At 36.2% G+C, this 26,687-nt stretch overlaps 1 protein-coding gene across 1 annotated transcript in view; it reads left to right on the top strand.

Moving 5' to 3' along the window:
- The window catches only part of LOC149812053 (phosphoglucomutase, cytoplasmic 2-like), a 65,096-nt gene that overhangs the window by 8,863 nt on the left and 29,546 nt on the right, over positions 1-26,687 (top strand). The window contains exons 5-6 of the mRNA XM_089993508.1: positions 17,202-17,315; positions 18,246-18,308. Of these exons, the coding sequence (XP_089849634.1) occupies positions 17,202-17,315; positions 18,246-18,308 (177 nt within the window). The remainder of the gene's footprint in view (positions 1-17,201; positions 17,316-18,245; positions 18,309-26,687) is intronic.

Raw genomic sequence — 26,687 nt, 5'->3', positions numbered from 1 at the left:
GGACCATAGAGCCCTCAATGGCTCTATAAAATTATATATTTAAAAACAATAACTGTTTAATAAACAGTTTTATTACACATGTGAAATAACAAAAATGCCCCTATAGAGTATGCACCTATATATATACACACTATCTTAACACCCCCCTTAAAGTTGTTGGAAGGGATTGTTAGAAGGAAGAAGCTCCAGACTTATCTACACAGGGGAAAGAAGATGATAGAGAAGAGAATAGGGGCTGCAGAAGGTCATGGCTGAGACTAACTCAACGTGACTGCTCTATTCAATAATATATATATTAGTGAGTGATTACAAAATTTAGGGTACTGAAATACCCTTTAATGAACAACTAATATTACAACATAACACAACATTGTGTGTGGATACGTGAATGCATATGGATACGGGTCTGGGTCCGGATCCATGGACGACTTCTTTTCACCCTTCCTCAAGTTGTACATGGTCTTAGATCATAAACAACTTGCCTTTTAACATCCAAAACCTGTCCTTCGTCAATCCTTTTGTGAATATGTCTGCAACTTGCTCTTCAGTGCAGACAAAATTGGGTTCAATCTCTTTTTCTTCGACATTTTTCCTCATAAAGTGTTGATCTATCTCAATGTGTTTTGCCCGACTATGATAAATAAGATTAAAGGACATATTGATAGCACTTTGGTTATCACATAGTAGGAGTGATCGAGCAATCGATTCTCCTATTTCTGTGAGAAGATGCCTTATCCATGTAGCTTCCACAGTCGCGGTAGCCATTGATCTGTATTCGGCTTCTGTGCTCGACCTAGCAACGACTTTCTGCTTTCTACTGCTCCAAGAAACCAAGTTTGACCCAAGAAAAACACAATAACCAAATACTGATCGACATTTATCTGGATCACCTGCTCAATCAACATCAACATAAACAATGATCTCATGTGCACCCTGATTCAGCCCACCCTTTGTGTACACAAGCCCATCACCAACAATGCCTTTTAAATACCTTAATATTCTCTTAACTGCCTTTATATGTGATGTACGAGGTTCATGCATAAATTGAGACACATGATTGACTGAATATACTATATCAGGTCGAGTGAAAGTTAGGTATTGTAACATACCTACTATGTTGCGATATCTGGTAGGGTCTTCATATAGGTCTCCTTCTTTAGAACTTAGTTTCTGATGTATGACACTTGGAGTTCCCAAGGGTTTGCAATTCATCGTACCTGCTCTATTGAGAATGTCCACTGTATACTTGTGTTGAGTGAGAGAAGATTACATGTCTTGTCTACTTCTACCCCCAAGGAAATATCGCAGATCTCTCAAATCCTTCATCTTAAATCTCTGATTCAACAATTTCTTTACTTCCTCAATATGAGTTTCACAATTTCCTGTAATGATGATGTCGTCTACATATATCAATAGGAGTGTGGTCACATTCTGCTTCTTGTAGATGAACAGTGAATGATCTAGAAGAGACCTAGAGAAGTCGTGTCTTTGTATCTCAAGGGAAAAACTCTCAAACTAAGAACGAGATGCTTGTTTCAAACTATATATCGCTCTTTTTAATCTACATACACACTGATTAGCATCTTGTTCTGCATATCCAGCGGGCTGCTCCATATAAACTTTCTCCTTTAAATCTCCGTGTAGGAAAACATTTTTAACATCTAGCTGACTTAATGTCCAGCCATGCTCAATAGCTAGACCTAACACAATTTGAATGGTCCTCATTTTCATTGCAGGACTAAAGGTTTCATCAAAATTCTGCCCTTGTTCTTGCGTAAACCCTTTGGCAACAAGTCTAGCCTTATACCTTTCAATACTCCCATCTGGTTTATATTTGATCTTATACACCCATTTCGATCCAACCACATTTTTGTTGGATGGTCTGGGCACAATCTTCTAAGTTTCACATTCATGTAAGGCTTCCATTTCTTCATTCATCGCTTCAATCCACTTCTTGGAGTTGACATCTTGATAAAAGGTGAGAGGCTCATCTTCTTTGCTTATGGATGTCATAAACAATTGAAAATCCAGTGAAAAGTTTTTGTAGCTGACCCATCTATCAAGTGGATGCCGAGGGCGAGGTCGAGTAGACCTCCTGACAACCAACTCCAGTGAGGGAGGCGAAGTTACATTAAGATTTGGATAGGAAGCAAAGACGAGTGGAGGTTCTTTTTCACGTCGGGTGTAAGTGATGCCCTTGTACCTTCCTGTTTCCAAGGGTTGCACAACAACTTCTTTTGGCTGTGGTGTATTTTCTGACTCACATATTTCCTTTTAACTACAGTCTGGAGGACAATCATCATTAATGTTGGAAAAAAGTTCAACGGTTAACCATGGATAATATACCTCAACATTAGATCCTGAACTTGAGATGTTAACTGGTTGATTATCAAAGTTTATCTCATCAAAAATAACGTTTCTGGATACTTTGATGCGTCTGCTCGAAGGATCATAGCACCTGTACCCCTTATAGTCATCCGCATACCCCACAAATCTGCACTTCAAGGCTTTGTCTTAAAACTTATGTCTTAACGAGTTGTCAATATGCACATAACAAACAAATCCAAAAACACGTAATTCATGATAATCGGGATGAGTACCAAAAAGAGTAAAGTATGGCGATATGTTTTCTAACAGTGTCATGGGTAGACTATTTATCAGATGCACTATAGAATGAAAAGCCTCTGTCCATAAAGTAATAGAGAGATTACTATCATGCATCATGCTCATTGCACTCCTAACAATATGTCGATGCTTCCTTTCAGCTATCTCATTTTGTTGAGGTGTGTGTGGGCAAGACACTCTTCTCCTTATTCTATTATGCTGGAGAAAATCAATAAAATCACTAGAAGAAAACTCTCCACCTCCATCACATTGAAAATGTAAAATGTTTTCAGAGAAATGATTTTTGATGAAATAATAGAACTTTCAGTACAATCCAAAGATTTCAGACTTATGCTTCATGAAAGAATATCCAAGTGTAACGTGAATAGTTGTCAACAAAGATAAGATAATATCTGCTACCTGAATCAGAAGCAATTGGGGCAGGGCCCTAGACATTAGAACATATGATTTCAAAAAGTCTTGAAGCTCTTTTATTGATTGAATTGAAGGGTAAAACACGACTCTTACATAAGTGACAACTTGGACATTTTATTTCATTTATTTTTGAACCCATACTAGACTTAGGAATCAAATTATTTGAGACAAGTTTTTCAATAAAATGACGACTACAATGACCCAATCGACTATGCCAATGAATTGGTTTATTACATTCAGAAATGACGAACACACACTCAGAAGAAAGTAATGGAGGATTTTGATGAAGCTTCAAGGATGAACAAATAGAATGAATTGTGGAGGAGGGATCTTCTTGAAAAATGTACATGTTGCCTCGTCTCTTTTCCTCAGCGAATGTCTCCCTCGTGTGAAGATTCTTGACATAAACAGAAGGAGTAAATTTAACTGAGGCATTAATATCATCAACCAATTTTGAGATGAAAACAATATTTTTCTGAATATTTGGTGCATAGAGAATATTTGAAAGCTTAAGAGGAGACTTAGACAAGGGTATAATAGCATTTCCAATGTGTGAAATGGAGTGGTGAGAACCATCTTCTGTAACTATACTATTTTTACCAACATAAGGAATAAGGTTTAGGAGTTTACCTGCATCACCTGAAACGTGGGTTGTTGCCCCTGAGTCAACATACCAAATGCCTTTATCATTCTGCTTCATATTCAGTCCTGCCCCCAGCCTTTGAGACTCCTGAGTCTTTCTTAGTCTCTGTTTGCAAAGGTTTTCCTTTATTTTGGGGATTGAACCAACAATTTGCTTTAATATGCCCCATTTTGTTATATAAAAAACATGTAGGAATGGACCTTTCACTTTGTTGATTGATAGGAACATTAGGTGTCAGAAGTAGCCCACGACCCCTAAAGCCATGTCTTGCTTGTCCTCCTCTGCCTCGAGGCACACTACCTCCTCTTCCTTTTTCATAGATCAGTCCTATAGCGAGTATATCTTGAGTCCCTGAGTGCACATAATTTTCTTTAGAAAAACCCTTCAAATTCATTTCATATTGCAGTAATTTTGCACATAGATCTTCGATCTTTGGAAGCTCTAGAAGACACAATAAGGACATTGTCAGAACATGATAATCTGACCCTAGCCCGCTTAGAGTCTGTTGTACTTTATCTTTATCATTAACCACACATCCCACGATAGCTAGCTGATCTTTAATGCTCTTCATTTTATTCAAGTATTCCATGATAGACATGGAATCTTTCTTTAACATCTGAAATTCCCGCTTAAGAAATAGAACTCTAGCCTCAGATATTTGCGAATATGTCTGAAGTAACTTGTCCCACAACTCTGTAGCCGAACAATCATCAGGAATGGCTACAAGAACCTCTTGCGACAATGTTGAGGTGATGTATGCCACCAATGCTTGGTCTCTCTTCATCCAAGCAACGTAATCTGGATTTCTGAGAAACACATTTGAGGCTGCCCCTTTATCATCTTCCTTTTCCTGAGAAATAAATTCTGGAGGGGTTGGAATTGATCCATCCAGATGTCCAAAGAGATCTTGGCTCCTTATGAAAGGAACGATCTGTCTTTTCCAAGTCAAGAAATTGGTGTTGTTTAATTTCTCAGAAACAAGTTGACTAAGAAAGTTAGAAGAAAGGTCTGTTTATGACAAGGGGTAATCCATTGAGAAAAACACAAGAAGAAATCAATGTTGAAGAGGAGGGAAAATTTTCTAGATCAGATCCAGTCTATTGAAGAATCAATCACTTTTGATATTTTTTTTTTGCAGAAGTTAAAACCAGGAAAATTATCTTCTGATGTGATCGACGAGCATGACTGATCTGATCGTGGTTACACTGAATCAGTTCCAAATTGATAAAATCCCTCGAATAAATAAAAAATATCTCCAAGAAAATCTGTAATCTGGAATAATAAAAATGACGAATATAAAGCAAAGGTATTCCAAATAAAGGCAAATCAACAGTAGACGATTCTGTCAATGATCTCCTTTAAATAAAACAAGGATAATTGACAGATGAAAGGAGGTAAGAATCAATATTTTTCAATATGCAGAAACGTTTTCGATTTTCAGAGGGGATTTCAGAAATAAGCAAGAATGAGGAGATCTCGGTTGAAGTAAAAGAGACACAGATGTGAGATGCAGATTAAGAAAGAAAAACGTTGATTAAGAGACAAAAAATCTGAGATTGGAAAATCCAGATTTGGATTTAAAAGAGAATGATTTGAAGAAAAAGGCAAGAAAACACAGATTCAGAGAAACGCTGATCTGGGTTTAGAAAAGAAATAGATTAAGAGTTAGATCTGGATTTAGAACAAATTGAAGAGAGACACAAATCTGGATTTGAAAGTTAGACCAAGAAAAATGCTGATTCAAAGAAGACGCAAGAATAAAACTCACAATTTTCTCGACTTGGATTTGAGATCATCTCTTTGGGCATTCCTTTTGGAAAGACAACTCTAGGCCCAACTTTCACTTGGCTCCTCTATACCATGTTAGAAGGAAGAAGCTCCAGACTTACCTGCAAAGGGGAAAGAAGATGATAGAGAAGAGAATAGAATAGGGGTTGTAGAAGGTCATGACTGAGACTAACTCAACGTGACTACCCTATTCAATAATATATATTAGTGAGTGATTACAAAATTTAGGGTATTGAAATACCCTTTAATGAACAACTAATATTACAACATAACACAACATTATGTGTGGATACGTGAATGCATATGGATACGGGTCCATGTCCGGATCCATGGATGACTTTTTTTCAAGGATACTATATATATTTACCGAAAGTTTGTTGAGAAGAAACATGAAACGTGGAGCAACAAGAGCTTTAGTAAAGAAGTCCGTAAGTTAAAATTTTGAAGTGACAAAAGATAACTCAATAGTTTTTCTCAGGAATTCATCATGAATATAATGACAGTCCATCTCGATGTGCTTGGTGCGCTCATAAAAGGTGTGGTTGCTGACAATGCAAATTGCACTTTTATTATCACAACACATCTTTGAAGGTTTGAAGACATCAATACCCATATCTCTAAGAATATTTCTTAACCATACAAGTTCAATAGTTGTAGTCGTCATAGCTCTGTATTTAGCTTCAGTAGAAGATAATGAGACCTTTTGTTGCTTCTTGCATCTTCAGGCAATCAGAAAATCTCCTAAAAAACACAAAAACCAGTTGTTGAGATTTTATCATTGCGATTTCCTTTCCAATCAGCATCACTATAAGCAAGTAAATCTAAAGATGAGGATGAGAATAGAAAGAACCCTTTAGTTATGGCATTTTTGATATATCTGACGATCCTTAATACAACACTCATGTGTACAATTGTGGGAGTATGTTGAAACTGACTAGAAGAGTGAACTGCATGAGCTATATCTGGTTTTGTGATAGACAAATAAGTGAGAGACTCAATTAGCTGTCTTTAAGGTGGGGTCTTTAAAAAGAGTCTCATCTTCAAGTTTAATTTAACATTCACCACTTTAGAGTTTTCATTTTCTTATCATCTGAAATACCAGATTTAGCACATATATCTGCGACAGGTTTTATTTGAGAAAATATATATCCTCTAAGAGAGTATGCAACTTCAATTCCTAAAAAATATCTTAAGAATCCTAGGTCTGACATATCAAAATTATCTTTTAAAACATTTTTACCATTACTAACTCTTTTTTTGTCGTTCTCTGTTATAATCGTTATCATCTACGTAAAGTAAAAGGATAACAATGCTAGTACCTTTATTTTTCACAAAGAAGAGTGTCAGTATAACATGAATGAAAACTCAAATTAATCATAACATTACTTAATCTATCGTACCAGGCCTTGGGGGCCTCTTTGAAACCATACAAAGCTTTTAAAAGTTTAATAGATTTTTTTTTTAATATCAAATCCCAATGGAGGATCCATATAAACTTCTTCATTTAGTTCTCCATTAAGAAAAATATTTTTAACATCTAATTGGTATATATGCAATTTTTAGTTGATACAACTGCTATTAGAGTCCTAACACTAGTCATTCTAGTTACGGGTGCAAAAATTTTCTCATAGTCAATTCCATATTCTTGGAAGTATCCTTTAGCCTTTAAGTGGCTAGTGCTTTCGTGCTTCCACATACATTATTGCATGGTATTAGAGCGAGGCTCTTCTATAGGTTCACCATATTGAGAAATTTTTTCTAAGGCACTAGTATGATTATTTTGCTCACGTCGGGTATAAACTTTAATATTTTTAGGAGAATTATTAATGATATCATCACTACTCAGTGATGTACAAATATTATAGTATTCATAATTAATATCATCTATAATTTTATAATGATTCAAGGATTCATCATTAGCATGTATATATTCTCTTGAAGAGAGATCATACAAAAACATATAGTCTATTTCCTCCCTCTTATCATATTCTTTAAAACTATTTTCATCTTCTAACAATGTCACATCTTTGGAAACATAAAGTTTGTTAATTTTGAAATTAAAGCATCTATATTTTTTTTTATTTTCACCATATCCAATAAAAACACATTCAATTACTTTTGGTGATAAGTTATCTCTTTTGTGTAAAAGCACAAAACATTTACAACAAAAAATTCGTAAACGATTGAAATCGGGTGTTATTTTGAGAAATTTTTTATAAGAGAACATTTTTTAAAGTGGATGATGACATTCCATTTATCGAATAAGTAGAAGTTATAACGGCTTCGACTCAAAAACTTTTGGGAATATTTTTAGAAATAAGTAAAGTTCTAGCGGTTTCTATTATATGCATATGTTTTCTTTTCTCTAGCCCATTTTGTTGTGGTGTCCTAGAGCAAGATCTTTGATGACAAACCCCATTTGGTTTTAGATAGTTTTGAAATTCATTAGATAGATATTCCTCACCTGAATCCGATCTAAGAATATATATATATATATATATATTACTTTGAAATTGATTCTTAACTTTTATTTTAAATTCTTTAAAGAAGGAAAAAACTTTCGACTTAAGATTAAGAAAGTAAACACATACATATCTAGTAAAGTCATCAATAAAAGTCACGTAATACGAGTAACCACCTTTAGATATGATCGGATAAAGACCCCATACATCCGAGTGAACCAATTCAAAAGGTCTTGTTGAGACAAAGGTTCTATTTGGAAATGAGATAGATTTTATTTTTTTAAGAATATAATCTTTGCAAGTCATATTTTTTTCATTACAAAATTTGTTCTCAAAAGAAAAAAGATACATTTTAGAATAACCTGAATGTCCAAGTTTCAATACTCTTATCTTGAACATAAGTACAAAAAGAGTTTAAAGGAAGTGACAAATAATCTATAAAGTAATGGTCTCCCTTCCTATGGCCTTGCCCAATCGGCTTCTCGGGCCGGAGATCCTGCTCAAAGTTACCATTAAATGAAAAAGATATTTCACATCCATAGTTAGTAATTTGAGAAACCGAAAAAAGATTTAAATTTAGTTTGGGAACAACTCTAACTTTTGGAAAAAAAAAATTGATTTTTTTTAGAATCTAATGTTCTTATACTCTTAATTTTCAAAATGGTTCCATCAACTGTAAAAACATAAGTTAAATTCGAATTGGTGCATATATTGGATAAGGCATTCTCATGAGGAGTCATATGGAAAGATGCTCTCGAATATAGAATCCAAGATTACGTACTGGGTGAAGATACGAAGGCAATGGCGTCACACGATGCAGAAGAAATTGCTTTAAGAATTTGTTAAAGTGCCATGGATATTTGACCAAGTGTGTCTTTAAGATCCTCTCTACTTTTGGCTTCTTCTTCCTTCTTGGGAATAAATTCTTCAATGGAATTAACCTTATACTTGAAGATTCCATTCACCTTAGGGCAAACGGGTTTAATGTGACCCGACTCATTACAATGATGACAAATAATCGTTTTTCTTCCTCCAATATAGTTATTATTATTACTATAGTTATTTTGCCTCCTAAAGTGTGGAGGCTTATAGGTCTTGACATTGTTGCTGGGTTTAGACACCGCTAAGACTTCATCACTACTTTTACTCATACCAAGACGAGTTTCTTCTTTAATGATTTCAGCAATAACATCTTTTAAGGGAAAAAGAGTAGATCTATGTAAGAGAGAAGATCTAACTTGCTTAAATTCAAGACGAAGCTCAAATAGGAATTGAAAAAATCTCTCTTGTTCCATTTATTTTTCCTAAGTTTCACGTCTTCAATAGCAACCCACTTAGGCTCTAAGAGTGCTAGTTCATCCCATAGAGGATTTAAAATACTATAATAATCTTGGACACTCATTTCACCTTATTTGGTGGTCCTAACCTTTTCTTGCAAGAAATATGCCCTTGCAAGTTCTTTTTTAGTATACATACCCTTTATAAAAAACCAAGCTTCATTGGTTTTGCGGAATTTTGCAATGTTAGCACATACATTAAGTTCGGCGTTGTTCATGAACCATGCAAGAATTTTCGCATGCTTGCTCTCCCAATCTTTCACTTGTTTATGATGATATTCAATAGCCTTAGTAGAGTCATCTCTCTCTAAGGCTTTCTCTTTACCTCCTTCTAGTTTTGTGAGCTTGAGTTGGGGTTCAGGGATAGTGCCCATTGTAAAAGTATCTTCAACAAGATACTTTAGTCGATAACACAACAACCTTAAGAATAAATGTGTGAACATACACACCCAAGAACACTTGTGCACAACAAACACAACACACCGAATCACAAATGTGCACTTGCACCCATAAGTTTCATAAACACTAAAGAGGTTGGGCTATAATCCCAAATCCCTTGGAGAAATACAAGAGGAGCTGCCCATATATATAGGGCTTTGGAGGAGGCCTTGGGAGGGGCTCCACATAGTCGTTGGAGCCCCTCCAACGGTCACAAATGTGACCGTTGGAGGGGTCCAACGACTAGTGGGTTGGGCCCCTCCCAATGCATGTACAATGCATTAAATGAAAAAGCAAAAATAAATAAAGAAAAAAGAAAAAAAGAAAATACAAAAAACATATTCTTGAAAAAGAATATGTGTAAAATTCCTAAACTACCCTTACTATGACTATATATATTTTATATATATAATTGGTAAATACATATACATATATTATATATATGATTATATATATGTATATGTATTACCTTATATATATAAAATATATATACGAAATTACAAGTTTGATTACATAATTTAACACCCCCCCTCAAACTTAGGGCAAGATGACCGATAGTTTGCCAAGAAGGAAGTTGAACCGCGGAGCACACAAGGCTTTAGTAAAGAAATCTGCCAACTGATATTCGGACGTGACATAAGGAAGATCGATAACTCCTCGGAGATATGCTTCACGAACATAGTGACAGTCCATTTCGATGTGTTTTGTCCGTTCATGAAAGGTGTGGTTCTTTGCAATGTAGATTGCACTTTTGTTGTCGCAACATAGCTTGGTGGGTCCCTCAATTTTGATCCCCATGTCTTCTAGCAGTTGGTGAATCCAAACAATCTCCATAGTAGTAGTGGCCATGGCACGATATTCAGCTTCAGTTGAGGAGAGCGACACCTTTTGTTGCTTCTTGCATCTCCACAAAATTAGTGAGTCTCCTAAGAACACACAAAAACCAGTGGTGGAGTGACGGTTATTTGGATTACCTCCCCAATCAGAGTCAGTATAAGCAATCAATTTTAAGTCAGAGGAAGAGGACAGAAAAACTCCCTTATTTAGAGTACCCTTTATGTATCTTACGACCCGTAAGATGGCACTCATGTGAACGGATGTAGGCGCATGCTGAAACTGACTTGCAGTATGGACTGCATGGGATATATCTGGTCTGGTAATACTCAGATACATCAGAGATCCTACAAGCTGTCTGTAGGGTGTAGGATCCAACAGGGGAACTCCATCATCAATTTTCATCTTTGCTCCTACAACCGTAGGAGTTTCACACAGCTTCTCATCTGTAATACCTGACCTCTCAATGATCTCAGAAGCAAGCTTAGTTTGAGATAAGAAATATCCTCTAAGAGAGTATGCCACTTCAATTCCCAAAAAATAAGTTAAAAAACCCAAGTCAGACATTTCAAATTTATCTTTTAAGATAGATTTTATACTTTTAACCCCGTTAGAATCACTCCCAGTGATGAGCATGTCATCAACATACAGAAGTAAAATTACAATCCCTACATTGGATTTTCTAACAAATAGAGCAGTGTCAGTAAAACAAGAGGAAAAACCATTCTCAATCATAACAGAGTTAAATCTATCATACCAAGCCTTGGGAGCTTGTTTTAGGCCATAGAGTGCTTTCTGAAGACGAAGCACCTTTCCCTTAGGAGTCTCCATTCCAGGAGGAGCATCCATGTAGACTTCTTCGCTTAAATCGCCATTTAAAAAGACATTTTTCACATCCATTTGATAGATGTTCCATTTGTTGATAGAGGCAATGGTTATAAGACATCGAACAATGACCATACGAGCTACAGGAGCAAAAGTTTCTTCATAGTCAATACCATATTCTTGACTATATTCTTTTGCAACCAAGCGAGCTTTATACCTTTCAAGGGATCCATCACTTTTAGTTTTTACTTTGAAAACCCATCTGCACCCTATTATTTTCTTGCCTTTAGGAAGATTTTGGAATTCCCAGGTTTTGGCTCTTCTTAGAGCCTCAAGTTCATTGTTCATGGCATTAATCCATTCAAGGCATTTACGTGCTTCTTCAAAATTTCTAGGTTCTATATAAGAGTGGATGGCACTAAGGCAGACTCTATATCTTGGGGAGAAAGAGTCATAGGAAATGAACCTAGGAGGAGGCCTTCTACTTCTCTCAGTTCTACGAGGGATCACTTCATTCTGAGAGGCACTGGGACTGGCATCATTATATCTGTCAAGAGCACTCCTAAAGTTGTTTTGATCTCTATGAGAGTAGGTGATAGAGTCTCTAGGTAATTCAATAGGTTGATGTGACGAAGGAGACAAGGAGATGTTTTCCTCGGTTTCAAGTTCATTTGGGTTACTTTGATCTGACTCATTATCACTAGTATCATCGTCCTTATTCAATAAATCAAATAAAAAAGAATAATCCATATTTTCATTATGGGGGTTACAACGTTCAAATCCACTAACATTTTCCAAAAAACTCACGTTCCTGGAAACATACAATTTATCACTTTTGATATCATAACAACGAAACCCCTTTTGGGTTTCAGAATAACCAAGAAAGGCACAAGGAATGGCTTTTGGAGAAAGTTTGTCATTCTTATCAGTAAGAACAAAACACTTACACCCAAAGACCCTTAACCTGTTATAATCAGGTTCCTTATCATACAGTTTTTCAAAGGGAGAAATTTTGTTTAAATTTTTCGATGGAAGTCGGTTTATGAGATAGACAGAGGTAAGGGCTGCCTCAGCCCAAAGATTTTTTGGAATGTTTTGAGAAATGAGCAAAGTCCTAGTTGTTTCAATGATGTGCCGGTGTTTTCGTTCGGCTAACCCATTTTGTTGAGGGGTTTTCGGACATGATTTTTGGTGAAGAATTCCAAAATTTTCAAGATAACTCTTAAATTCATTTGAGAGGTATTCTCCTCCAGAGTCAGACCTAAAGATTTTTAAACATCCATTGAATTGATTTGAAATCATCATGTGAAAACTTTTAAAGGTTGAAAAAACTTCATGTTTATGTTTAAGGAAATAGATCCAACAAAACCTAGTATAGTCATCCACAAAGATCACATAATATGAAAAACCTCCTTTTGACATTACCGGAGCCGGTCCCCATACATCGGAATGGACAATTTCAAATTGTTTTGTCGTAAACATGGATCTTTGAGGAAAAGGCAAACATTTCATTTTCCCAAGAATGCATTCATTACACAAAAAGTCACTTTTACAAAGATGTTTAACAAAAGGCAAATACGAGATTTTAACAATATTGGGATGACCCAATCTCTTATGCCATACATGAATGTCTTTGTTTTGGACGACGTTGCAAAATTGACTCTTGGGAACTTGAAGAAAATCTACGTAGTAGAGGTCTCCTCTTCTAGAGCCTTCCTCAATCAATCTCCCGGACTGGCGATCCTGTATCCAACATTTATTAGAAGAAAATTTTATATCGCAACCATGGTCCGAGAGTTGGGAAACGGAAAGAAGATTTAGGTTAAGGTTTGGGATAAAACGAATTTTTGGAACAAAGAAGTCTTGTTTTTCAAAATTACCTATTCCTTTAATCTCAAGAGATGTACCGTCCGCGGTTGATACAAAGGATGAAAAAGCACTTTTAGAAAAATTTGAAAGAGTGCAATAACTAGGGGTCATGTGAAAGGATGCCCCGGAATCTAAAAGCCAAGATGTCTTATCGGGGGAAGAGGATGACATAGCGGCTCCGGAAGTACCTCCCTTGAGAAGAGGTTGTAGGGCTTCCACGATTTGTTGAAGAGAAAGAGACTCACTTGATAAAGGGGGTCGTTCTTCAACTTGAGATGCCATAGCCGTTGCAATCAATTTCTTCCATTTAGGACACAAGGGTTTGATATGTCCGGGTTCTTTACAATGATAGCAAGTTACTTTGCTATAGTCTCTTTTGCCATACCGATCATTTCCTCCTTGACCTTGATTCTTGAAATGAGGAGGTCTATAGGTCCTCATGTTATTTCCCGGTCTTGACACTGCATTAGCCATTTCACCATCTTCTTGAGTAGAAGAAGTAACAAGAATGCTAGGGTTATTTTTGCCAATCCCCATACGAGTTTCTTCACCACTTAGCTTGGTGATAACATCTTCGAGTGAGGGGGATGTGAAGGCGGAGAGAAGAGAGGACCGAACTTGTTCAAATTCGGGTCTAAGGCCATTTAAAAAATTGAAGAACCGGTCTTCTTCAAGTTGTTTGTGCCTTAATTCGATAGCCTCACCACTCCATTTAGGTTCAAGAATTGCGAGCTCGTCCCAAATAGAGGATAATTCGGCAAAGTACTCCCGAATGGTCATGTCATTTTGTTGGAGAGTCAAAGCTCTCTTTTGAAGAAAGTACTTGTGGGATAGATCTCTTGAGGTGTACATTTTCTCAAGATATACCCAAGCTTCGGAAGCCCTTTTAAATTTGATGATGTTGGCATTTATCTTGGTCTCAACGGATGAGAAAATCCAAGATAATATCTTGAAGTTCTTCATTTCCCAATCATCATGTTTCTTAGAATACTCTTCAAGGGCCTTTTGTCTTTCATCCCCTTCAAGAATCTTAATATCACCTCCTTCAACAATGGTAATTTTGGGTTCCGGTTCTGGTATGGATCCATAAACGTAACCCCAAAGCCCCTTTCCTTTAATATGGGCTTCCATATTACCGGCCAAACATGATAGTTTGAGCCATTAAGCTTAAACCCAAGAGAGAAATGGGAGTCTTTTTCGCCCATTAGAGAGGAAAGAATGCAAGAGATAGTATGTACCTTAATTACTTTTTGCGTCTTTCTTGACAAAAGGAGCTCCTAAAATATTGCTCGAAGAAGATGATCCTCTTTGATTTCAAAAAACTTGAAGGCACGCTTCCCGAGGAATGCAAAAGAAGGCGAGTCGCAATTCTTCTTCTTCAACGAGGCTCTGATACCATGTAAAAGTATCTTCAACAAGATACTTTAGTCGATAACACAACAACCTTAAGAATAAATGTGTGAACATACACACCCAAGAACACTTGTGCACAACAAACACAACACACCGAATCACAAATGTGCACTTGCACCCATAAGTTTCATAAACACTAAAGAGGTTGGGCTATAATCCCAAATCCCTTGGAGAAATACAAGAGGAGCTGCCCATATATATAGGGCTTTGGAGGAGGCCTTGGGAGGGGCTCCACATAGTCGTTGGAGCCCCTCCAACGGTCACAAATGTGACCGTTGGAGGGGTCCAACGACTAGTGGGTTGGGCCCCTCCCAATGCATGTACAATGCATTAAATGAAAAAGCAAAAATAAATAAAGAAAAAAGAAAAAAAGAAAATACAAAAAACATATTCTTGAAAAAGAATATGTGTAAAATTCCTAAACTACCCTTACTATGACTATATATATTTTATATATATAATTGGTAAATACATATACATATATTATATATATGTATATGTATTACCTTATATATATAAAATATATATACGAAATTACAAGTTTGATTACATAATTTAACACCCATCACATAACCCCAAAGTTTTTTCCCTTTGAGATTGTTTTCCATGACGGAAGCCCAAATCATGTATTTTTTTTTAATTTAGCTTGAATGAGAGATCAATCTTAGTTTCCATGGCGTGAGCAAGAGAGGAAGAAAGTGAAAAGGAGAAGATGAGAGCACAATCCCTTAGGAGACTTTGTCACGAACACAATCACTTGATGACAACCTTTCACGTCCAAGAACACTATGGCTCTCATGCCATGTAATGAAGTATGCGGAAGCACGAAAGCACTAGCCACTTAAAGGCTTACAAGATCACAATCATACAAGTGCACATGCACAAGTCTTCTATGGAACAATACAAAAATCAATAAGGCAAAGGAAAAATACACAAAAATGTAAAAATATAAGCCTTTATTGATCAAATGCTTAATACAATCCTTGAGGAATAGAGGGAAACACACCCCTATATATATACAACAAAAAGGAGAAGAAGGGGGCCATTGGTATTGCTTACCGTTGGGAGCCACAACGACTCTATGGTCATTTTGACCATAGAGCCCCCAATGGCTCTACAAAATTACATATTTAAAATAAAACTAAGAAAAAAAACTGTTTAATAAACAGTTTTATTGCACATGTTAAATGACCAAAATGCCCCTATAGAGCATGTACCTATATAACTATATATTGGTTAGTTATGGCTTAGCTTAATGTTATTTGACTTGTTTATTGATGTTAGAAGCATTTATGCTGTTATTTTATGTTTATTTCTATTCGAATGACAATAAATTCCCTATTTTTACTCAATTTTAGAAGTTAACAATACCCGTATACCAACACCTGTATGTATGTGGCTAAACCTAGGTAGTATTAGTAAATCTTAGATTGTTCAACTCAGTAGTTTAAAAAAGCTGCAGGTTTAGCTGTGAGGTATCTTAGCAAGTTTCAATTAATTGCATAGGATCATGTTCAAAACTGTAATTGCCTAACATGGGTTAAGGAGCATCTTGGTGACATGGATTATGAGGAACCAGTTGCTGGTACCTTTCTAGGAAGTGACAGATGATGCCAAAATTGTATAATTATGAATATAATAGTATGGTGGATATTCCCAGAACTCCAATTCTACCTAATTTTGATGTCATCTTACTAGGCTGAGAGGTATACAAATGTAAACTGAAAGCTTCTGCTTTCTGCAATGGTAAGATTGAGGTCATTTTGTTCTGCATTTTTTGGTTGTCATTTATTTTGTCTCATCGTGAAGACCAGAATTTTGCTCTTATTGCCACTGAATAGAAATTTCCTTGTGAGCGAAAATGTAGAGATTGTGTGCCATGCATTTACTAATATCTTAGGTTGTGGTTGTTTCTTGACTGTTGGCCTTTCTTTCAAGATGTGTTTGTTTTTGGTAATCATGTAGCAACATTAGCTGTAATTTGTCATTTGTACATGATGTACTTTTATATATACCACTTATGATGCAATTTGGTTTCATTGAAAATGTTTACCAACCTTAATATGAACATGATATACATGTTTGCTTGGCCTCAAATGAGAATTGTTCTCTCACAATGGTGAGAGAATGGTTCTTCTTTGCCCCAATTATCGCATGCAAGCAAATGTGAGAAAATGGGGCATTGAGATTCAAAATCACATTCGGTGCCATTTTATGCACTTCTCATGTGATTTAAAATCAGATTGTCCACCCTGTGATTTGAAATTGTATACTTTTGAATCACATGAGATGGAAACATGTAATTAAGATCAAATGAGATGCAAGCCAACATGCCCGATGTATCTAGCTAGATCATTCCATCTGCGACATATAGACACAGCCCATAACCATTTGCAGATATGAAGCATTTGTTCAAGTATTTACATGAATAATATCAAATGCTATTTATATTCAAGTTTCTCTTTGAGATGATGTTTATTTCCTTATCCAAGCCTCAATTCATCAGCTGTGTATTCAAAGTTTTAAAACTTATGGTGTTCTATCAAAATGCAGATAATAATTAAAATGGCAGCTGCAAATGGTGTAAGACGTGTTTGGGTGGGGCAGAATGGGCTTCTCTCAACACCTGCAGTTTCAGCTGTAATACGTGAACGTGTTGGTCCAGATGTATGAAAATTGTTTCCGCTTAACATGCCTGTCATTTAGTTTCCATGATTCTTCAGTTATAAGTTTTCTTCAACTATATTTTGTAATTAAGTTTTGTATTTTAACCTGTAACATGGACACTTCACTAAGCATGTGTCCTGTGTTGACACAACTACACTAGATACAACATCTAACACACCATGAAAATTCACGGGCACAACTAGACCTGTCAAATGTGGTCAACCTTGTCCTTAACTTCATCTTTTTTTGAATGATATCAGTCCTTTATTTGTAAAATAGTCACATTATATTTCAATTGTAAACTTAGATTTATCATATAATGTTTAATTTGAACTGTTATTATTGAATTTTCTCTTAAGATGATAACCTTAATTATATAGGTTAAGATTTTGGCTATACATGAACATGCTTATTATGGATGTGATTAGTCCTTCTAACGAGTCCTAGTTGCTTCCAAACCAATAGTTGCAGGTGTTTTTACCTTAATCCATACCTGTACCTGTAGACATTCATAATTGATTGTTTACTAGAAAACACCAATGCTTTTATCATAAAGTTTCTGCTGAATATGGGGTTATTGATTTTGAAATCGCTTTAGAAACCCATGTAAATTTACAAATTCCGTAGTCTAGTATGTGTTTTCCACTAAATAAGCTGTAGAGATCATTTGTACGGTCTGAGTTACAGCACATCACTTGCATCTATGGCTTTTGAATCAGTTAGAATCTTACTGTTTAGTACTCATTGGAGATGTAAATAACTACATTATGTATACAACGTGCATGTATGTGTGTGTGTACTGTGTTCCTGTGTCCTTGTTCTACATAAGTCCAATGTTGCACCAACCATGTTTGAGTCATGTTCCGTACCTGTGTTAGTTCTTAAGTTGGCAATAGATTTCAGTTTGTCATTTGCTGGTACAAATTGCAGGGATCAACATCTTCAGGTGCTTTTATATTGACAGCAAGTCATAATCCAGGTGGACCACATGAGGTACATGATTGAAGCATATTCTTTAGATTTCTCTCAATTGCATTAAGATTTATGAATAATACTTACACTTAGATCTCCACTTTTGAGTAGATGTTCTATGCCAATTTTGATTTTGATGATCAGTGTTCATTCTTTTCTATATTATAAAACTTAAGCTTCTATATCATGATGAAATTTCTTAGTACACTGCATGTACTAGTTAGTTAGGGCCTTTCAAGTTGCCCATGCTAGCAGTTCTTCTGTTCTATTTGCAAAAATCATGGACAATGACAACTAGTAGTGCATTGGTCAGGCCAGGCGCTGCTGCCTGGACCTGACAGGGGTTGGCCTGCAAGGTTTTGATCCAAACCTGAAAGGACCGGCTGAATAAATACCAGGCTAGGTTTAAGTCCAGGTCTTATATAGTTTCAGGCAAAAAGCTAGGCCCATGGCCCACCTAATTGACCTGCTGAGCAAGCTAATCAGTTTGGGGACCTAGCCCAAACCTGACTCAATGTGAAAAAAAAAAAGAATTGTTTCGGCTTCACAGGCCTGATCTAATAAATATTAAGTCAGGATTAGGCATAGCTCCTATTGGGTTCGCGGGAAGGGGTTTTAGGTTGGGGTGGGTGGCCCCATCCCAGTCCTTTGCCTAATGATAACTGGTAGTTTTAAATGTTTTTTTTTTAATTTCTACGGCATTGTTCTGCTATTGCCATTTAAGGATCGGCTAGTTCCAAGCTAAATTTTAGCTGATTGTTTGCAAAAATAATTCTCTAGGCATAATGGGCCCAAAGCTGGCCTCAACATTATATTCCCCATGATGCAGCCATTAGCATTTTCAGACCTTCCTGGACTGTGCAAGGGCTTTAAACTATCTAGTAAACTAGCCTTATGATAACCCAGCCCTAGTGCATCAGCATGAGTATTAAGTCCAAAAGACTAAAATGGTCCTTGACAATCATGTCTATTGGGCTGCTTGGTGCATTTGGATTTTGGACCTTCAACTGATATACGCTTGGAAGCATGATTAACCACACTCAATTATTTTATACCACCAATGCTTGGACTATTGATTTCACTTCAATCCCACTGGTTGGAGGGGATCCTTCTCTTTTTCTCTTCTTAAAATCCTGGAGATAGCATGATTGCCCATTCTCTTTATTCAATTCTCCGCTGTGGAGGATAGGCTCCTGTTGTTTGTGGCAAAGTTTAGGATTTTTATAAGTACCTTACCAACAATTTGAACCTTTTACTATCATTGGAAGGAAATTTGGCAATTCTTTATCACATAATTAAGTTTTTTGTCACATAATCATTCGAGTCTTTCAATAGGATGTGTTGATCAACAAAAAAGAAAGGGTCAGTTGAACCCAGGATTACCGGAAGTGTTATATGACCTGGGGAAGCGTGCTTCCCTGAAGCGCAAAATGTGGCACTTCTGAAACACGCTTCCCCTAAATGGGAAGCTCGCTTCCTCTTCTTTTTTTCTGTTTTTTCCTTCTTTTTTCTCTGTTTTTTTCTTCTTATTTTTTCCTTCTCTTTTCTTTTTTCCTTTTTTTCTTCTTCCTGTTTTTTTCTTCTTATTTCTGTTTCTCTCTCTCTCTCTCTCGGTCTTCCTGTTTTTGCTATAGTTTATGTTTTTCAGTTATATTATATATTTTGTATTTCAGTTATTATAATATGTATATTATATATATTCTGTGTTTGTGTGTTTCATATATATATATATATATTTTCTGTGTATGTGTAATTCATAAATAATCTGCTTGACTGTTTCTGAGTTATATTTCTGTTTGACTGTTTCTGAGTTATATTTCTGGTTGACTATTTCTGAGTTATATAACTTATATTTCTGGTTAACTGTTTCTGAGTTATATTTATTGGGGGACTTTTAGTCTTATTTATGTGAATTTTTGTTTCCCTTTCAATTCATACTCGCTTCCCCTTCAAATCCATATTCACTTCCTGTTTGCTTCCTAGGTCACTTCAAGTTCACTTCTCTTCTAGCTTTCGAGACGATTCCTGGTTTGCTTCTAACTCGTCCCGCGCTTCCCGCTTCCTAAAACTTTGGAAGTGCATCACTTCCCACTTCCGCTTCCCGAATCACTTCTTACTCCCGCTTCCCCGATTGGCAACTCTGCTTGAACCTATATACTTGTGATAGTCCTGAAGTGAGTGTTGACTGAACTATTGAGCCTGTAGGACCCAAAATGAGTCAATTGTGTAATGAAGTGGATTGAATCCGATACACATGCAAGAACACACTTTCAATCAAGTAAAAATACTTGATTGAATCACGAAACCACCCACACAAGGGTCTACAAACTTGTTATTGCATAGAAGCACTCAAGAATGAGTTAGGAATACAAGGCTACAAGAGGCCAATTTATAATACAATGGAGCCAATGGGGTGCAACTCAATATGGCTGTTGGGGCTACACTCAACAGTCATAAATATAGCTGTTGGGGCAGCTCCAACATCTATATGGAGCTGTCCCATCAAATCTAAAAAAGACAAAAAGGTAAAAAAAGAAAAAGACAAAAATAAATACATGAAATAAAATACAGAAATGTCAGCCCCTAATGGGCTGACACCTATTATAGAGAAAAGACTGAAATACCCCTAATGGGTATTTCACTTAACAATAAACACAAATATACATATACATGTATATATACATATATATACATGTATATGTATATCTTAACACCCCCCTCAAACTCATGGTGCAACAACCGAGAGTTTGCCAAGTAGGAAGTGAAATCTGGGTGAAGGAAGTGCTTTGGTGAAGAAGTCTGCGAGTTGATACTTTGATGGAACATAAGGCAGTGTGATAGTCTTCTGCAGAAATTCTTCTCGAACATAGTGGCAATCCATTTCAATGTGTTTTGTCCTCTCATGAAACATGATTGCTCGCGATATATACAACACTCTTGTTGTCACAGCATAATCTGAAAGGTTCTGTGGTGTGAATTCCCAAATCCTTTAGTAGTTGTTGCAACCATACTAACTCAGACGTAGTCGTTGCCATGACGCGATACTCAGCTTCAGTTAAGGAGAAATACACATTCTGTTGCTTCTTGCATCGTCAGGAGATTAGGGAGTCACCTACAAAAACACACAAACCAGTAGTTGAGCGTCTATCATTCACATCCCCTCCCCAGTCAGAATCTGAGTATGCAATGACTTCATGACTTATAAAATTCTTAATATATCTAATAATTCTCATTACAACACTCATATGTACTGTAATGAGAGCATGCTGAAATTGACTGGCAGAGTGAATAGCATGAGAGATATCAGGACGAGTAGTAGAAAGGTAGGACAAAGCTCCAATCATTTGTCTGTATGGGTTGGATCTTGTAGAGGTTCTCCATCATCCTTCTTCATTTTTGCATTTATGACCTCTGGAGTGTCAACCCGTTTTTCATCTGAGAGTCCTGATCTCTCTATGATCTCTGTGGCATACTTAGTCTGTGACAAAAAATAACCACGAGGTGAATAAGCTACTTCAATTTCAAGGAAATACCGTAAAAAGCCAAGATCTGTCATATCAAAGTTGTCTTTAACCACATCTTTGATATGGTTTAATCCCTGCTTATCACCTCCTGTGATTATCATATCATCTACGTAAAGCAACATTATAACCATCCCTGCATTGGAAGACTTAACAAACAATGCAGTGTCAGTAAACCAAGATTTAAAATGCAGTTGAGTCATCAGATTACTAAATCTGTTATACCAAGCTTTGGGAGCTTGTTTTAACCCATACAAGGCTTTTCATAGACGAAGAATTTTCCCATGTGCTAAATTCAAACCTGGTGAAGGATTCATGTAGACCTCCTCATCCAGATTACCATTTAAAAAGGCATTTTTCACATCCATTTGAAAAATTGGCCATTTTTGGATTGATGCTATAGAGATGAGAGTTCTAACAGTCGTCATTCGAGCAACTGAGGCAAAGGTCTCATCATAGTCAATTCCATATTCTTGACTGTATCCTTAGCTACTAGTCTAGCTTTATATCTTTCCAATGTCCCATCCTATTTGGTTTTGATTTTGTAAACTCATCTACATCTTATAGTTTTCCTTCCTTTAGGTAATGTTTGAATTTTCTAAGTTTTTGCCTTTTCTAATGCTTCTAATTCATCGTTCATGGCTTTAATCCATTCTTGATGATTTTTAGCTTCATAGTAAGATGATGGTTCAAAATATGAGTGTATGGCCATTAAACATGCTCGGTATCTTGGTTCAAAGGAATCATAGGATACAAATCTACTAGGGTCTTTTGAAATTCTTACCGATTTTCTAATACTAGTAGAATCAATATATTGATTTTGAGAATATCTTTCTAAAGCACATAGTGCGTGCCCTTCGGTGCGCCTAGTATATGTTTGTATGTTACTATGGGATGGGTCGATATTGTTAAGATTATTGTCTATATTTTCACTTGCATCATGAGAGTCAGAGTCTTCATGTTCACTTTCATGCTGATTATAAAGATTTTCATACCCTTCATGTTCATTGATGAAATAAAAAAGAAATGAATAATCATAGTTTTCTTTGGTTTTTTCCTTGGTAAAACCATTTTTATTTTCAAGAAATGTAACATTTCGTGAAACATATAATTTGTCCCTTTCCCTGTCATAACATCTATATCCCTTTTGATTTTCGGCATAGCCCTAAAAAACACAAGGGATTGCTTTTGGGGAAAGTTTGTCATTTTTATGGGTAAGAACAAAACACTTACATCCAAAGACTCAATCTTTTATAATCGGGAGGGATTTTAAGTAATTTTTCAGTATAGGATATATTTTCAATAGCTTTTGAGGGCATTCTATTTATTAAATAGACTGCCGTAAGAGCAGCTTCGGCCCAAAACATTTTTTGAACATTTTTGATATAAGAAGTGTTCTAGTGGTCTCAACAATATGTCTATGTTTTCTTTCAGTTAGTCCATTTTGTTGAGGAGTGTAAGGGCAAGATTTTTCATGAATGATGCCATTTGAATTAAGAAAAATTTTAAATTCTTTTGATACAAATTCCCCCCCAGAATCGGATCTAAAAATTTGAATATTGATTTTGAATTGAGTCTTTATGTAATAGAAAAATCTTTTAAAACGATCAAGTACTTCTGACTTTTGCTTAAGAAAAAAGATCCAAGAATGTCTACTATAATCATCTACAAATATAACATAGTAAGATATCCCGCCTTTAGATATAACTGGAGCCGGTCCTCATACATCCGAATGTACTAACTCAAATGGATTTTTGGATATAAATTGTCTTTGCCCAAAGGGTAAAGCTTTCATTTTGCCAAGAATGCAATATTCACAAACCAAATTTTTTTCTTTATAATAAGTAAGAAATGGAAACAAGTGTAATTTGGTCACACTAGGATGTCCTAGTCTTTTGTGCCAATTTTCTATATCTTTATTTTTCATAAAATTACAAAAAGATTGTTTTGATAACTCAAGATTGTCCATTACATAGAGATCTCCTCTTCTATGGCCTTGCCCAATCGGTTTCTCAGACTGAAGATCCTGTATTAAACAATTATTAGAAGAAAATAAAACTTTACAACTATGATCCGTAATTTGTGAAACCGATAAAAGGTTCAAATTTAATTTTGGCACAACCCTAATATTTGGTATGTGAAAGTTTGGTTGTTTTTGAAAGATTCCATGACTTTTGATTTTTAAGGATGTTCTGTCAGCGGTTGAAACATAAGAATCATTTGAGTTAGAATGACATTCGGATAATATCGACTCATTTGGAGTCATATGAAAAGAGGCACCGGAGTCCAAGATCCAATAAGTCTTACCAGGGTCACCACTTGTGGATACAGTCGCTCCCGAAAAGGAAGAAGCTTGAGTTTTGAACATTGGTTGTAGCGTCTCAATTAATTGAGCTAAAGATATGGAGCCAGTGCATTTGGAGTTGTCAACATCATTCCTTTCCACCGAAGCAACTCTCTTATCATTTAGGTGATCTTCTTTCTTTCTTTTTGGATAAAACAGCTTGATGTGCCTCGATTCATAACAATGATAGCATATGATTTTGCCACCTTTTTTGTCATTCCTCTCATAGTTGTTAAGATTTCTCCCATTCTCATTTTTCACAAAGTGAGGAGGTTTATAACTCCTAGTATGATTACCGGGCTTTGACATAGCAAGCACATTTTCTTCATCCTTTGAAGTGGATGGCTTCTTCAATCTATTTTTTTCCATAGTCAATTCTTCAAGAGTTTCGACTATGGATGGCACACCTCCTCTATGAAGGAGAGCCGATTTAGTTCCCTCAAATTCGGGCCTAAGCCCATTCACAAATTGGTAAAAATGCTCCGTTTTAATTTGATTTTTACGGAGTTCTACATCTTAAGGACAATGCCATTTTGGCTCAAGAAGAGCCAATTCATCCCAAAGGAGAGAAAGTGCATTGTAATATTCTCTAATACTCATTTTTCCTTGGGTCTCACCTTGTTTTGGACATTGCATATGTGTGCAATATCTTTAAGACTATACATGTCTTTAAGATATTTCCATGCATCACTAGCGAAATCAAATTTCGCTAAGCTAGAACATTTGTGGATGTCCACACTATTGATGAGCTATCTAATTATTTTGGAGTGGCCCATCCTCCACTCTTTCTATTTTTTCTCGTAATCGAAAACGACTTTACCCATTTCCTCTCCTTGAAGAGCAACCTCTTTCCCATTCTCATTTTTCGTAAGAATGAGCTTGGGTTCTCTTTCGGTACCGTCCATCAAACCCCATAATCCCTTTTCCTATATTTTGTGTTTAACTATGGATGCCCACATCACTTAGTTTGTATCGTTTAGGCGTACAGGAATGAAGACCATTACCTCTCTTTCATTCTCCATTTCCTTACAAGGCTAAGAGAAAGGGTAGAGAACGAAGAAGAAAGAAAAAAGAGTGAAATATGAGCACTTATTTGAGAGATGGCATGCTTCCCGATGCAACAATCCTCGATTTGTTGTATCCCCTAAGTGTACGATTCTCCTCTTGATATTGTCACGAACTTTCTTTAAAAAACTTGCCTTTGGACCACCAAAGCTCTAATACCATGTAATGAAGTGGATTGGATCTGATACACATGCAAGAACACACTTTCAATCAAGTAAAAATACTTGATTGAATCACGAAACCACCCACACAAGGGTCTACAAACTTGTTATTGCATAGAAGCACTCAAGAATGAGCTAGCAATACAAGGCCACAAGAGGCCAATTTATAACACAATGGAGCCAATGGGGTGCAACTCAATATGGCTGTTGGGGCTGTCTAACGACCCCAAATTATACCCTTTGAAAATGCGGAATATTTTTTTTTTCAATGCGGAAACCTTCCCAGAGATTCGAGGTCCTCACAGTTTCAATTTCCATTGGATAACCCAATCACCACAAACGTACTTGCAACCATCATCCATAAGAACCAAAACAATTTCTTTGTTTATGAGTAAGAGTAAATTGTAGAGACAATGTTTTATTCGACTGAAAGTAAAGTAACAACTGAAAAAGCAAGAAGGATTGAAGAAAGAGCCACTATGTCCCCTGCTGAAGCTGACAAGCCCAAGTATGACTTTCATCCCTTCCCAGTAGGCAGTCCAATCTCGCTGCTCATCATATCCTTTGAAAAACCAACAAAGTAGGGTGTCAGAACCGAAATTCTGAGCACAACTATTTCTAAAGAAACCAGGTGAGACAAAGAACATGGATAAGATTTCATGAAATGATTTGAGTGAGTGCAGTTATAAAAATTTGCAGAATCTAAATAACCATTCATGCAACCAGTTACATATGCTAAGCAGAAAGAAACAATAAGGCATGAGCATATACAAGAACTAAGTAATAAGATTTTTCAGCATGATCGAAAGGAAGTTGATAACATACACCCACCATTCTATCATGATTTATAGAACAATTGAATTATGCATGATCTAGTGCATATCTGGAAAATGATGATTATGTGCAATGCATGATTCCTTTTTTATTATCTTTCATTTAAGTTTCATCTTTCCATATGTATGCCCTATTAAATGCACACAACTTTAAGTTCCTATTTTTAATTACCGTTACCTGCGGATACACCAAACGGATACAATTCCCGAGGTCAAGTAGGTTCCCATGATAGGTTAACACACAATTTGTATTTTATTACTGAGTTCAAACTTAGCCATCGATCGAATCACCTTCGGAATATTAGACCTCCAGATCTAATGTCGGGGACACAAGGGACACCCCACGTCCACATGTGCCACTTCCTTGGTATCATAAACAACAGCTGTGTCAAACATACCACTCCCGGGTAAAGTGACGAACTCTCCCTAAAACCGTGGACAGGAGAAAAAACTTCAATATCGGGTTCAGGGAACAA

Source organism: Nuphar pumila, chromosome 17 (assembly GCF_984573655.1).
Source record: "Nuphar pumila chromosome 17, dmNupPumi1.hap1.1, whole genome shotgun sequence".
NCBI lineage: Eukaryota > Viridiplantae > Streptophyta > Magnoliopsida > Nymphaeales > Nymphaeaceae > Nuphar > Nuphar pumila.
The sequence above is the reverse complement of the archived record's forward strand: the minus strand, read 5'-3'. Positions and strand labels throughout refer to the sequence as shown.